Below are 12545 nucleotides of genomic sequence, written 5' to 3'. Positions count from 1 at the left end.
GGTTCGATTCCCGGCTGGGTCACTGTCTGTGCGGAGTCTGCACGTCCTCCCCGTGTGTGCGTGGGTTTCCTCCGGGTGCTCCAGTTTCCTCCCACAGTCCAAAGATGTGCGGGTTAGGTGGATTGGCCATGCTAAATTGCCCGTAGTGTCCTAAAAAGTAAGGTTAAGGGGGGGGTTGTTGGGTTACGGGTATAGGGTGGATACGTGGGTTTGAGTATGGGGTGATCATTGCTCGGTGCAACATCGAGGGCCGAAGGGCCTGTTCTGTGCTGTACTGTTCTATGTTCTATGTTCTATGAGGTTGATTCTCCGCCCCCATTAAATCTCCCATCAGACCCCCATTTCAGAGACACCCATATTAGAGACTCCATCACACTCCTATCAGAGATTCGCATATCATAGGCTCTCCCATCAGAGACGCCATATCAGAGACCCCTTAACCATAATCTAGCTATGATGAACAGGCCATCACCACATCAAAAGCAGTTCAGTGCTTTCTGCTGAGAAAAGAGTAATGAAAGCACTTATCTCCTAGACGTTTATAAACAAAAGAAGCGGAATTCTGTCCCAGCTGGCAGCAGGATCTTCTGTCCCGCAGCCGCCAATGGGGTTTCCCATTGTGGGCACCCTCAGGCCATCGAGAAATTCGATTTGCGGGCTTGAGTGCACTGCCGGCAACGCGGAGGATCCCGCCAACAGAGAATCTCACCCAGGGTACTTGAGATGCACCAAACATGAAGGGAAATGAAACTGAAGAATTCAGACACCTGGCTGTCTGTAAGCTATTACCCTGTCAATTGCTGCCTACTTAAAGCTATTTCTCTTTGAAAGTGAATAGAAGTCTCACAGATCAAATGATCTGAGGGGTTTTAAAGCCTTGTGTTGTGGTTTTGGCTTTCTATGAAATAGCAGCTGCTGCTTCCTGCACCTCTGTCTGAGGCAGCTGGTGACAGGGGCAGGTAAGTGAAAAAGCAGTGATTTGTCACTGTGTCTGCCTGAACTGCCCTTCAGCTTCCAGGCAGGGGTGACTGATGGCAGAGGTCTCTAATTTGGGGGGGGGAGGTCTCTGATATGTGGGGGGGGGGGGGGGGGGGGAGTCTGTGATGTGGGTGTCACTGATATGGGAGATCTCTGAGATGGGAGATCTCTGATATGGGGGGTCTCTGATGTGGGGTGTCACTGATATGGGAGATCTCTGTATGGGGGATCTCTGATATAGGGTGTTTCTGATGTGGGGTGTCACTGATATGGATGGGTCTCTAATATGGGGGGTCTAATATGGACGGGTCTCTGATATGGGGGTTCTCTGATATGGGGGTTCTCTGTTATGGGGGGTCTCTGATGGGGGAGCTGATGGGTTTCTCTCATGGGGAGAGTCTGATGGTGGGATCTGATGGGAGACCTGGGAGTGGGGTAGACAGGGTTTGCATTACGGGGAGAGAGACATCTTCCGATGGACTTTGGGGGCATCTACGTTAAATAATTAGCCCTTGATTCGCCGCGTCAGAGCCATACTGAAAAAGACTTGTACCAATCCATGCCTGCCTGAATCCTGTCCCAGAGAGTCGGAGCATTACAGAGGCATGGAGAATCATTGGCTAGATTCTCCAGTATCCAGCAGGCGGGCAGTACCAGCGCCAAACAGTGGCGTAAACACTCCGGAGTTGGGCCGCCCGGAATGTGCGGAATCCTCCGCACCTTCAGGGGCTAGGCCGGCGCTGGAGTGATTGGCACCACCACGCCAACCGGTGCCAAAGGGTCTCTGCCGGCTGGTGCAAGTTTGCGCATGTGCAGGAGCGCCAGCGTGTTCCCAGAACCGCTGGTGTCATTCCTGCGCATGCGGATGGGGTATCTTTTCCGTGCCGGCCATGGCAGAGCTTTACACAGGCCGGCGCGTAGGGAAAGAGTGCCCCCACACAGCACAGGCCCGTCCGCAGATCGGTGGGACCCGATCGCACGCCAGGTCACCGTGGAGGTCCCCCCAGGGCCAGATGTCCCCGCGCCCCCCCGAGGACTTCGCAGGCTGCCCTCAGAGCCAGCTCCCGCCAGTACAGACCTTGTATATTTCACGCTGGCGGGACTGGCCAAAAACGGGCGGCCGCTCGGCCCATCAGGGATCGGAGAATCGCCGGGGGGGGGCACTGCCAACGGCCCCCGACCGGCGCACTGCGATCCTCGCCCCCGCCAAAAAACCAGGACCGGAGAATTCGGCAGCTGGTGTCGGAGCGGCAGGGCGGGATTCACGGCGCTCCCCCGGCGATTCTCTGACCCGGCCGGGGGGGGGGGGGGGGGGGGGGGGGGGGGTCGGAGAATCCCGCCTCTTGTGTTCAGCCCATTAATCAGATGCGAAAGTATAAAAATTACCCATTTTCATCCTCCCATCAGTGCGGGGCGTGTAGCTCATTGCCGCTGGTTGTGGGGGAACCGGAACATCAGAATGGGATCGGCACCGATCCCATTTTTTTGCTCGTCACGGGATTCCCCGCTGCCTCAGGAACTCTGCTACTGGTGGAAGGCAGCGGAGAATCCTGCCTGGTATCTTACTTTAAAATATTCCAGAATCATCATGTTTATTCTTTATCTACAGGGCAAAGAAGGACCTCTGGGGCACAAGGGTGTGCCAGGTGTGAATGGCTCTGAGGTACACAAGACATTCATTGTTGCCTTTGCATTAATTGGTATACATTCATGTAAATTTGACTATGCTCTATGCTACTATCAGACTTGCAATAATTGTTATCCATTCTGACCAATATTTAGGTCTTTGATCCAGAGGATGTGAAATTAGGGAGTAATCCTGATAACAGAGGCCAGTGTGGGTGATAGTTTCAAGGCTTCAGCGGCAGATTAAGCTATGACAGAAGAAGGGTTTGAGAGGGGAAAGGATGAGAGGTTATTTCTACTGGTTTGTGAACAAAATTAGAATGTGCAAGCATAACATTTGAAGGAAAAATATGTCGGAGGATATGGGGAAAGAGCAGGAGAACAGTTCTGAGGCAGCGCCAGAATGGCTTATAAATGACCTCCTTCGGTGCTTGATTTCTACGTCCAGCTGTGTTTTTTTTAAAGCTTCCTATACCTGATAATTTCTGGCAGACAGACTTTCCCAAAAGTTTAATCAGAAATTTTAGCCTCTACATTAAAATATAAAATCTGAGGCAGCCAAATTGAGGCGGATGCTCCAGTTTATATCTGCAAATTAGTTGAATACAATAAAAGACATAACACATGACGTCCACAGGAAACAATCTTCAAAAATACATTATAAGTTTGGAAGTAATTCCAGAACCAGTTTGGTTCAGCTCTGCCATCTGTTGGCCACCTGTGCACATTTTAAGCAAGATGATGCTGAATTGAAGTCTGGAAAGGTGCTTCTTAGCCAGAATATGGAAGATGCCAAGTGTTCAACAATAGGCACGGTTTGATGAAAATCTCCAGGGGAATTTTTGTAACCACGTGGTTTCTAGAACAGCTATTCAAGGCGAATGAAGTGACTTCCCTTAGTTGGACAAGGTTCTTTGCTCAGCTCACAGTGTCATTACAGATCCACCCTCCCTCCATTTCACTATCCGTGATCCCTCATTTCAGGCTGGATTTTCATCCCAGTGTCTGAGAGCGGGGGATCAGGAAATTCCCCAGCTCAGCGCATCTACCTCGGGAGACCGTACCTGCAAGGGTGGGAGTTTTGTTTCGGGGTTTGGGGGTGGCTGTGTGTAAACTGGAGTTGGGCCCACCGCCTTCAGAAATAGTTCGTAGGCAACCAGTGGGGGCTGTTTGATTTTTTTCAAAAATTCATTCATGGGATGTGTGATCCTGGTTGAGTCGGCATTTATTGCCCACCTCTAATGGTCCTTGAAGTAAGTCATTTCAGAGGGCATTTAAGAGTCAACCACATTGCTGAGGGCTGACGGACAGGCAGTGGCGAAATAGAATTGTCGCCAGACTAGTAATCCAGAAACGTACAGTAATGTTCTGGAGACCTGGTTCGATTCTCACCTTACAAAATGGTGAAATTTTAATTCAATAAAATAATCTGGACTTAAAAGTCTAATGATGATCGTGAAACCATTATTGTAAAAAAACATATCTAGTTTATCCCAGTTGCTTTATTTAATATTAGGCCCTCTAGAAATCACCCCTCACTTTCCGCCCCCCCCCTCATCCATTGCCAACATACGGCAATTCCATGTCTATTAATCTAGTATAAGCTCTCTACGGAACCAATGCATCCTATGATAACAATTGCATTGTGGAAAAGTTTTTGGAAACAGTCTTTTATTCATAACTTTCTTTTAAAAGTACACTTTTACTAAAAGTGTCAATCATCTAGACCTTTAAAATATCGATAGCAGAATTGACATCGCTTTATCTGTTATAATTAAATATTGTGCAATTGTCAAAATGTATCTAAGATAAAGAATGGCTTGGCTGAGGACCCAGACATCCATTATTCATTGAAACAGTTGCACCCAGGGGAAAATATTACTTGAATTTTTGACTCTTTATCTTGCTGGAGGTGGGTGGAGGGGTATAGATTAGCACAGGGGACTGACCTTTCAAAACATTCCCTCATCCAAACTATGGTTCATAATATCTCAGAGTGGCCATGAGTCCTTGAAAAGCAGGCCTGACTCTACAAACATTGCGGGGGCTAGGAGTTGCCTATCCGTACAAAGGAGCTGGCCAGGTTAGGGATGCAGAGTGTGGGCTTGCCCCGTTCATCAGCCCGCGCCCGTATCCCATGCTGCCAAACACTGGGAGTCCTGGAAATTGAACCAAGAATGTCGTAACCCAGTCCCACCCGCCATTTTTAGTATATCTGTGGAACTCCTCCACTCTGCAAAAATCAAGCCTTTTAGTCACTGATCCTTGTCTTCTGGAGCTCCCTACCTACTTCCTTCCACCCTGTTATCGAAAACCTCTGAAAATTCTTTGCTTCAGCTGGCCATTAATCCATACCATCCTATCCTAACTGGTTTATCTTCCTTCTAATTCCTCCCCATACAGGCAGTTCCCCGGCCATACTTGTAGCGATTATTCTGCCTTTACCTTACTGATAATGAGGCTGTGTTTTTTATGGTTTCACCTTTTGTCTATAGTCATTATGTTGCCCACAGCATTACGACAGAACTTCAATAGGATAGTACTTTGGACAGACAGGCTCATATTTATTTTCCTTCTGTTTTCAACAGGGGGAGATTGGGTTGCCAGGGTTACCTGGCCCTCGGGGCTCTCAGGTATAGTAACTGTCAATGATTGCTTCTTTTCTAAAGGTAGACCTGAATATTTAAGCTCAATTTTCAAAAGAAATCTCCCTTCAATCAAATGTCCATGTGGAATGTTATTTTTCGTTGTTAAAGCCAAACATCTGAAGTACAAGTCTTGTTTCAGGGACCACAAGGCATAAATGGAAGAAGGGGGCTTGAAGGAAGGAGGGGGCATCAGGTATGGCTTTGGAGAAGTATTTTGTAAATTTTATTTGAACTGTTTGGATGATTTATTGAAAAATAATTGATGGGTGGAATGTTCCGGCCTCCACGCGAGATGTTTTCCAGCTGCGGAGGCGGCTCATCATTCGCCGCTGACGGAATCTTCCAGTCCCTCAGATGTCTACTGTGTTTTGTGTGGCTGGCCCATGCCCCCGCCGGGGAACCTGCCACATGAAGAGGTGGGTGGGGGGGGGGGGAGGCCTTTGGCAGGATCGGAAGATCCCGCCGGTGGGAAGGGCCACAAATTCCCACCCGGTGTATTTTCCCTACTACCTTTTATATGAGATATGCCTTCTCGGCTTTATTCCCAGGTACAATTCACAGCAGGTCTATTCTACTCTTACTTTCTGCTCTCGAAAGCGAAAAAGCTGTCATTTGGAGAAGGGTGGTTACATTGAGCTGAGTGGCTGATGGTTTATTGCATTAACACTATTGACCCCATGAGGCCACTGGAATTTTAAACCATCGGTCTGTTCATAACCTGCTGTAAAATGGAGAGTCTGGTCACAATCACGGACAGAAAAATCAGGGAAAGTGCCAAAACTGAATGAAACAATGTACCATAGGGGGAGGGAAAGGGTAGAGTGAATATGTGAGAAGTGCCTGTAAATGTTCCAAAATTTAAAAAGAAACAAATGCACTGCCAGCGACATAGAGCACCTGCCATTTCTGGGAGCTCCAAACACATGGGGCAGAATTTTCCCAAAACTGCACCGAGTGCTGCATCAGGCAGGAAAGGCTGTATGAAACTCACCAGCTGCACACATACCATTTCTTGCCTGATTAAAAAGCACTCTGTGCAACCTCAATGTGCCAGCTGGAGAGGCAGGGCCTAAACAGGGCCTCCTCACTTCCCCTCCGATGCCATCGCACCGGTTTACGTTTTTAAAAAGGAGTATTAAACAACGGCTGCATGATTTCTCGCTGGCGAGTCGGATAATTCTCGAGAGGCCACTGCATTCGACTTCAATTTCGCTAATGAGATTGAAGTGAATGAAAATGAGGGTCAATGATATTCTCGCCATCTTTAGGCGAGATCGTGAACTCGCCATTGGAGGCGGGCCGGATGAATTGCAAACTGGTTCGTATCCACCGCGAATCTCAATTTTAGTCTTTCCCACTATTTGCCCAGGTGCACGCCAGGCATAATACAGTGGTTAAATCATGCCCTTTAAGTTGAATTATATAAAATATTCACTTGTACGTTAAGAAAGGTTTAAATAAAAGGTTTCAGTTTGATTTAGGTTTTGAACCTTGGTATCTGGGTAGACTGATGGCTAAAGGTTTCAGGTATTTTGGGTTTGTTCATGTATTTAGAATTTTAATGAGGTTTTGCAACCCCTGAAGGTAAAGAGATGGGTTAAAATGAGCTGAAAAAACAAAAAAAGCATCAAAATGTTACTGTTGCCTACTGATCCAGTGGCATTGACACAGAAACGACAGGAGTTTAGTGAGGGTGTGTTCAGTGTGTGTATCAGAGGGAGAAGAAAGGGATATGAAGCTTTCTGCGAAGAAAAATAGCAATGCCAGTGAGACAGTCGTTAACTGAATAATCAGTTCTGGGACTTTAGCAGAAGTTGTACTGGAAGAATGAGTTTCGGGAACTCATTTGTTTGCTGTGCAATTAAAGAAACAGTGTTTTAGAGTGTCTTGGGGAGAGAAACGTGTTGGATGAGAAGAATCAAGTGAATGCTCAGGAATACAACGAAAGAAAACCATGTGAAACTATGTTTGTTGCAAGCAAGAAGCCTTTGTGTGTTAAGCCAGTGGTAAATCTTCATTGGTTTATTCATCTGCAAAGACATTGATGCTGTATAGGAATAGCGGTAATTTAAATGGTTTTCTTGGGTTTACATTATGGGCCGGGATTCACCGACCCCGTGCCGGGTCAGAGAATCCCCAGGGGGATGCGGGAATCGCACCCCGATTCCGGCTTCCCGATTCTCCCCCGCCTATTCTCAGGCACCCGCGGGATTCCCGCCGCGCAGGTCGGGGGCCGTTGAAAGCGCCCCCCCCCCCCGACAATTCTTCGGGCCCCGACGGACTGGGTTCGACCGAGTCCCGCCGGCGTGGGACCTGGATGGTGTGTCTGCGGGGGCTGTCCTGGGGGGGGGGGAGCACGGTGGCCTGGCCCACGATCGGGGCCTACCGATCTGCAGGCCTATGTTCCTCCGCGCCGGGCCCCTGTAGGTCTCCGCCATATTGCCCGGGGGCCGGAGCGGAGAAGTGAACCATCCCGCATGCGCGGAATTACGCCTGCCGTAGCGCACATGCGTGTAATTGCACCGGCCGTTCCACGCATGAGCGAACTCGCAACAGCCGTTCCGCGCCGGGTGGAGCTGTGGAGACCACTCCAGCGCCGACCTAGCCCCCTAGGAAGGGGAGCATTCCCCATTATCGGGGACCATCGGCGCCGGAGTGGTTGGCGCCGCTTTTCTCGCCGGCGTGGGGACATAGCCCCATTATTAGAGAATCCCACCTTTTTTGACTGGTGTAATATAGTTCACTCTTGTTTTAATTAATATTTTATTCTTGTATAAAAGTTTGTCGCAGACTTCTGTGAATTTGTTCAGTAACTTTCTTCCAGGCTTCTAAAAAAAGGTTAGATCCATCAAGCCAGGTTTCACTCTTAACAGCAAATGAGATTTACTTTGTATATTGTGGACACAGAATTAAAAGGTGTTGTCAATTTCTCAATCCATGTACGAAGTTAACTGGGTCGAGTAAGTTAGCACATTGCATTTTCATTTCTAGATAATTAGCAACCTGTGCGCAAATCTATTTGGATTAGTTGTCTCTTCTCTATGCTCTCTTCCCCTTGCTCACTGCTGGTTAATAAGTTACGCCTATATCTTTTACTTTATTCACAAGGGCCAGCCTGGATTTAAAGGACTTCCTGGTACAAGGGGAAAAGCTGTAAGTAGAAGACTTTAAAAAATACTTTATTCTGTCTCCACTAAATATAATCCACCTCTTTAAAGTTTTCAATCAGACCTCATGACTTGTTTCTTTAAAAAAAAGTTCTAAATTGGTTGAATGAGTCATTCAATATAATTGGCCCTTCATAATAAGAAGAAACGTTGGACTTCAGAGCACTGGTGTTGTTGTAAAGTGGATGAGGTGCATTGTAGTAGTAGTTTGTCTTGGCATTAGACAAAATGGCTGGTGTGGCAACGACAGTGTGTTACATGCCCCCTACATCACCCTTCACATATTTAGTTTCATTGGCTCCAATATCACCGCATATTGGTCAGGGGACAGAACAGACATTCCACCCAACACCACTCAAGATTATTCTATGCCCCTTTGAGCTTATGAAACTAATTTTCTTCTATGAGGTAAAATTAAAATGAAATTGCTTCAATGTCAGGTCAATGTTAAATTTACCAATTGGCAGTGACATTAAATCTTTTGATTCTGCATTGATTTACATGTATTGGCAAATGAAAATCGGGTCCATTTTGGGTTTTTGTATTGTAACTGCTGAATTGCCCAATTTTCCTTTTAATTTATAATTAGGATTTTTGGCTTTCCACTCCTGATGCATGATCTGAAATTTAAATTTAACCATTAAAATTTTAATATAAGCCTAAAATTTTAGGCAAGGTTAAAACAACAAAGAATTGTCATAAATGTATGAGAGCAGTAATTCTGAATGCGTTTTCCAGGGTGAAGTTGGGCCACCTGGATCAAGAGGAGAGCCTGGTTCTGAAGGTCCAAGGGTAAAACTGCACAAATATCACTTTGAGCATGTCTAGCAATTTAAGTGCTTAAAGTAAATGCAATATTTTGTTGAGCATTTTGACTTTTTCTTTTTGTTTCCCATTGCTTATATACGGCCATATCTTTTACTATGTGTACCAAATCAACCTTAGCCAGCTCTCCCTAATATTTACGTACTTATCTTTGTTTAAGTTTAAGACTCTTGTTTGTGATGGGAGTATGTTGCTTTCAAACCTACTGTGGAATTCAATTGTATTATGGTCACTATTTTCCAGTAGATCTTTTACTATAAGATTAATAATTAACATTGCCTTGCTACACAATACTAGATCTCAAATAGGTCTACCCACAGTTGGTTTATAAAATGTATTGTTCCAGGAAGTTGTCTAATGATCTGTTGTCATGTTTGCTAACGTTCTGCTGAGTGAATTTGCAACAGTTCCCGTTTATTTCATAAAGTTGTGTCGTTTTCCAGTCTAGAACCTATCTTGATTCTTTTTCCTATTTTCCTCATTGACTATGTTGTGCTCACTATTTCTCAGTTACTCTCCTGTTCTCACATGCTTTGCCCTAATTCAAGTTCACTCTTTGTGTTTTCTTGGACGGGATTCTCCTGCCTTCCAGCCACGTGTTTCCCGACAGCCGGAGGTGGCACACCGTTCGCTGGCAGCAGGATTCTCTGTTCCCGCTGCTGTCAATGGGAATTCTTACTGAAACCACCCTAGGCCACTGGGAAACCTGCGGGCAGGGGCAAAATGCCAGCGGGACCAGAAAGTCTCGCCGCCAGCGAACGACTGGAGAATTCCGGTCCTTATCTAAAGAAACAAATTAATTTGAGCGAAACCCGCTCCTGTGATTGTCATATCCGTTTATGACAATTAGTAACATTTGAAAATGAACCTTACCAGAAAGCTAGCAGATAAACAATTGCTGTTAATATTCAGCAGATATTTCTGTACAGACTGCCAGAGTACGATGGAGAAGAGTTTATCCCAACTTAGCACAAATAGGCTTTTATTGCGTGATTGTTGACAATTGATGGGCAATAAATGCAATGGCATATGGGATAAATGAGGGTAAAGTTAGGATAGATCATTAGAAGGAAAATGATAATGGAGCAGCTTGGTTTGATTGGGAATAAATTGCTTTCAAATTAATAGTGGTGACTTGGAGCCAGGTATAAGTTGCTTTTAAAGGGTTTTCCTCTTGCATAACATAACCTGTACTTGAAGACTGTATGAGAGCACTAGTCAATTAGAACATAAGAACTAGGAGCAGGAGTAAGCCATCTGGCCCCTCGAGCCTGCTCCGCCATTCAATGAAATGATGGCTGATCTTTTGTGGACTCAGCTCCACTTTCCGGCCCGAACACCAGAACCCATAAGAACATAAGAACTAATTATGCAACATCTGCTTTATTAATGAACAGATATTGGAGCATTGTTCATTTGAATTCTTAATGTAAGCTTCTTATAACTATGCCTAACTAAATGACCATATCTGTTTCAGGGAGTGACTGGAATGCCAGGTATCAGAGGCCCACTAGGTGATCCAGTAAGATTGAATATTAATTACTATAACAAATCAGCAGTTAATGAATTTTGTATAATGGAATGTGATTACTGAATGCCTTCAATGATGGGCACTGGTATGATCCCAGTTGATGTTATAACTGGACGGGAAGATGCCAGAATGGAACCCTAGCTCAAGGCGGCGTAACGTTTACTTTTTTTGATAAAATGTGGAGGAACAGAGTCACAAGGCCGTTAATCAGTTTTAACAAGAAACAAGATATGTTTATTAAACATCAAAAAATTTTGCCTCACGGCGCCGAGGTCCCAGGTTCGACCCCGGCTCTGGGTCCCTGTCCATGTAGAGTTTGCACATTCTCCCCGCGTTTGCGTGGGTTTCACCCCCACAACTCAAAAGGTGTGTGTGGTAGGTGGATTGGCCACGCTGAATTGCCCCTTAATTGATAAAAATTAATTGGATATTCTAAAATGCAAATAAAACATCAAAACATTTTGCAATAATACAATAAACCTTTACTCTGCATGCCCCCGCCACCCCACAAGTTTAAAAATTGCACATAGGGTTAGGATTAACATATATCACCAAGTACATTTTAACTATACTGGTCTCATTATCACAAAGTCCCTTTTAAGCACACAGTATGACTGTGGGCAAATAGACTCTCAACTCTGAACCCCAACTGAATGTTTGTGGATGTTACCTCAGAATCCTCCCAGATGATTGTCACGTGAGAGTTTCCAAACATCACTCCCAAAAACACACTGTAAAATCTTGGGTGAAATTCTCTGCTCGGGAGACTGTTCCCCAGCTGGAGCTGCACATAATTGAGTGCAAATCAGGAAGTAATTCCAAATCCTTCACCATGCAAATTTATGCATGGCAAGGATTGCATGGGATTCCCGGATTAATCTGCTTTCAGGCCGCCAATTTGAGTGGGCAGCCCGAAAATACGGTCCGGCGGCTGGCCACCGGCCCCCCGCATCTCAATTCAGCCACCCCCCCCACACGATGCAATTCAGGTCCCACTGCTGGATTTTCTGGGCTTCCCCCTTCCTCCCCCGTACGAGGGTGATCCGACCTGGCTGGGCCAAAGCATCGGAGCCGGGTCGGCGGCCAGCGCCAATCCCATTTTCTTCACAACGCTAGATTCTCAGTCTCATCGGTATCTCTGCTACTGGTGGTGCAAGGTGGTGAGCTTAGCCCCTTCTCTCATTAGTATATTTTCCCTTAACGGTTTGCATTTCGAAATCCAGACCAGGTTTTCCAAATGATACTTTGAAAGAAAGCTTCTGCTCCACTTTTAACTGCACACGGAGAATCCCTCAACGAACACATGGACCCCCCCCCCGCAGTGCTATGGGTCAGTGCCCGGGTACTGCCCGGACATGACCCTCTCCCTGCTAGTGGCGGCACTTGAACGTGTGCCCCAGACCTGACTCTTTGTCAGGTTCCTATTGGTCAAGACCTCTTGTAAACCCTTCCGACATGACGTTACATCGGCAGGGGGAAATCCGGATGTGGTTGCTGAGGGGAGGCAATACAACAGGATAACCACTAATACCGAAATGTATGTTAATGGGGAATCCCACCATGTCATTGGTGGCGGGGGAGGAGGAGGGGGTGGGAGGGGGATGCGCAGGATAATGGGAAATCCTGCCCCCTGAATACCATTTTGGGGCTCCCGTTGGATTCTCTGTCCCCACCGGCTTTCCCACCCACAGCGAACAGGGGTGGAAAATGCCAGCCTTTATTGGCAATGTGCAGAGGCATAGTTGAGACATTGAGAGAGCTTATAAACCT

The 12545-nt window shown here is 46.3% G+C and overlaps 1 protein-coding gene across 1 annotated transcript in view; it reads left to right on the top strand.

Moving 5' to 3' along the window:
• The first annotated feature begins 5393 nt into the window (after nt 1-5393).
• The window catches only part of LOC119955647 (collagen alpha-1(II) chain-like), a 120826-nt gene continuing 113674 nt past the window's right edge, over nt 5394-12545 (top strand). Inside the window, exons 1-4 of the mRNA XM_038782068.1 lie at nt 5394-5445; nt 8361-8405; nt 9158-9211; nt 10722-10766. Coding sequence (XP_038637996.1) covers nt 10734-10766 — 33 coding nt within the window. The 5' untranslated portion in view covers nt 5394-5445; nt 8361-8405; nt 9158-9211; nt 10722-10733. The remainder of the gene's footprint in view (nt 5446-8360; nt 8406-9157; nt 9212-10721; nt 10767-12545) is intronic.

Source organism: Scyliorhinus canicula, chromosome 21 (genome assembly GCF_902713615.1).
Source record: "Scyliorhinus canicula chromosome 21, sScyCan1.1, whole genome shotgun sequence".
NCBI classification, from domain to species: Eukaryota; Metazoa; Chordata; class Chondrichthyes; order Carcharhiniformes; family Scyliorhinidae; genus Scyliorhinus; species Scyliorhinus canicula.
The sequence above is the reverse complement of the archived record's forward strand: the minus strand, read 5'-3'. Positions and strand labels throughout refer to the sequence as shown.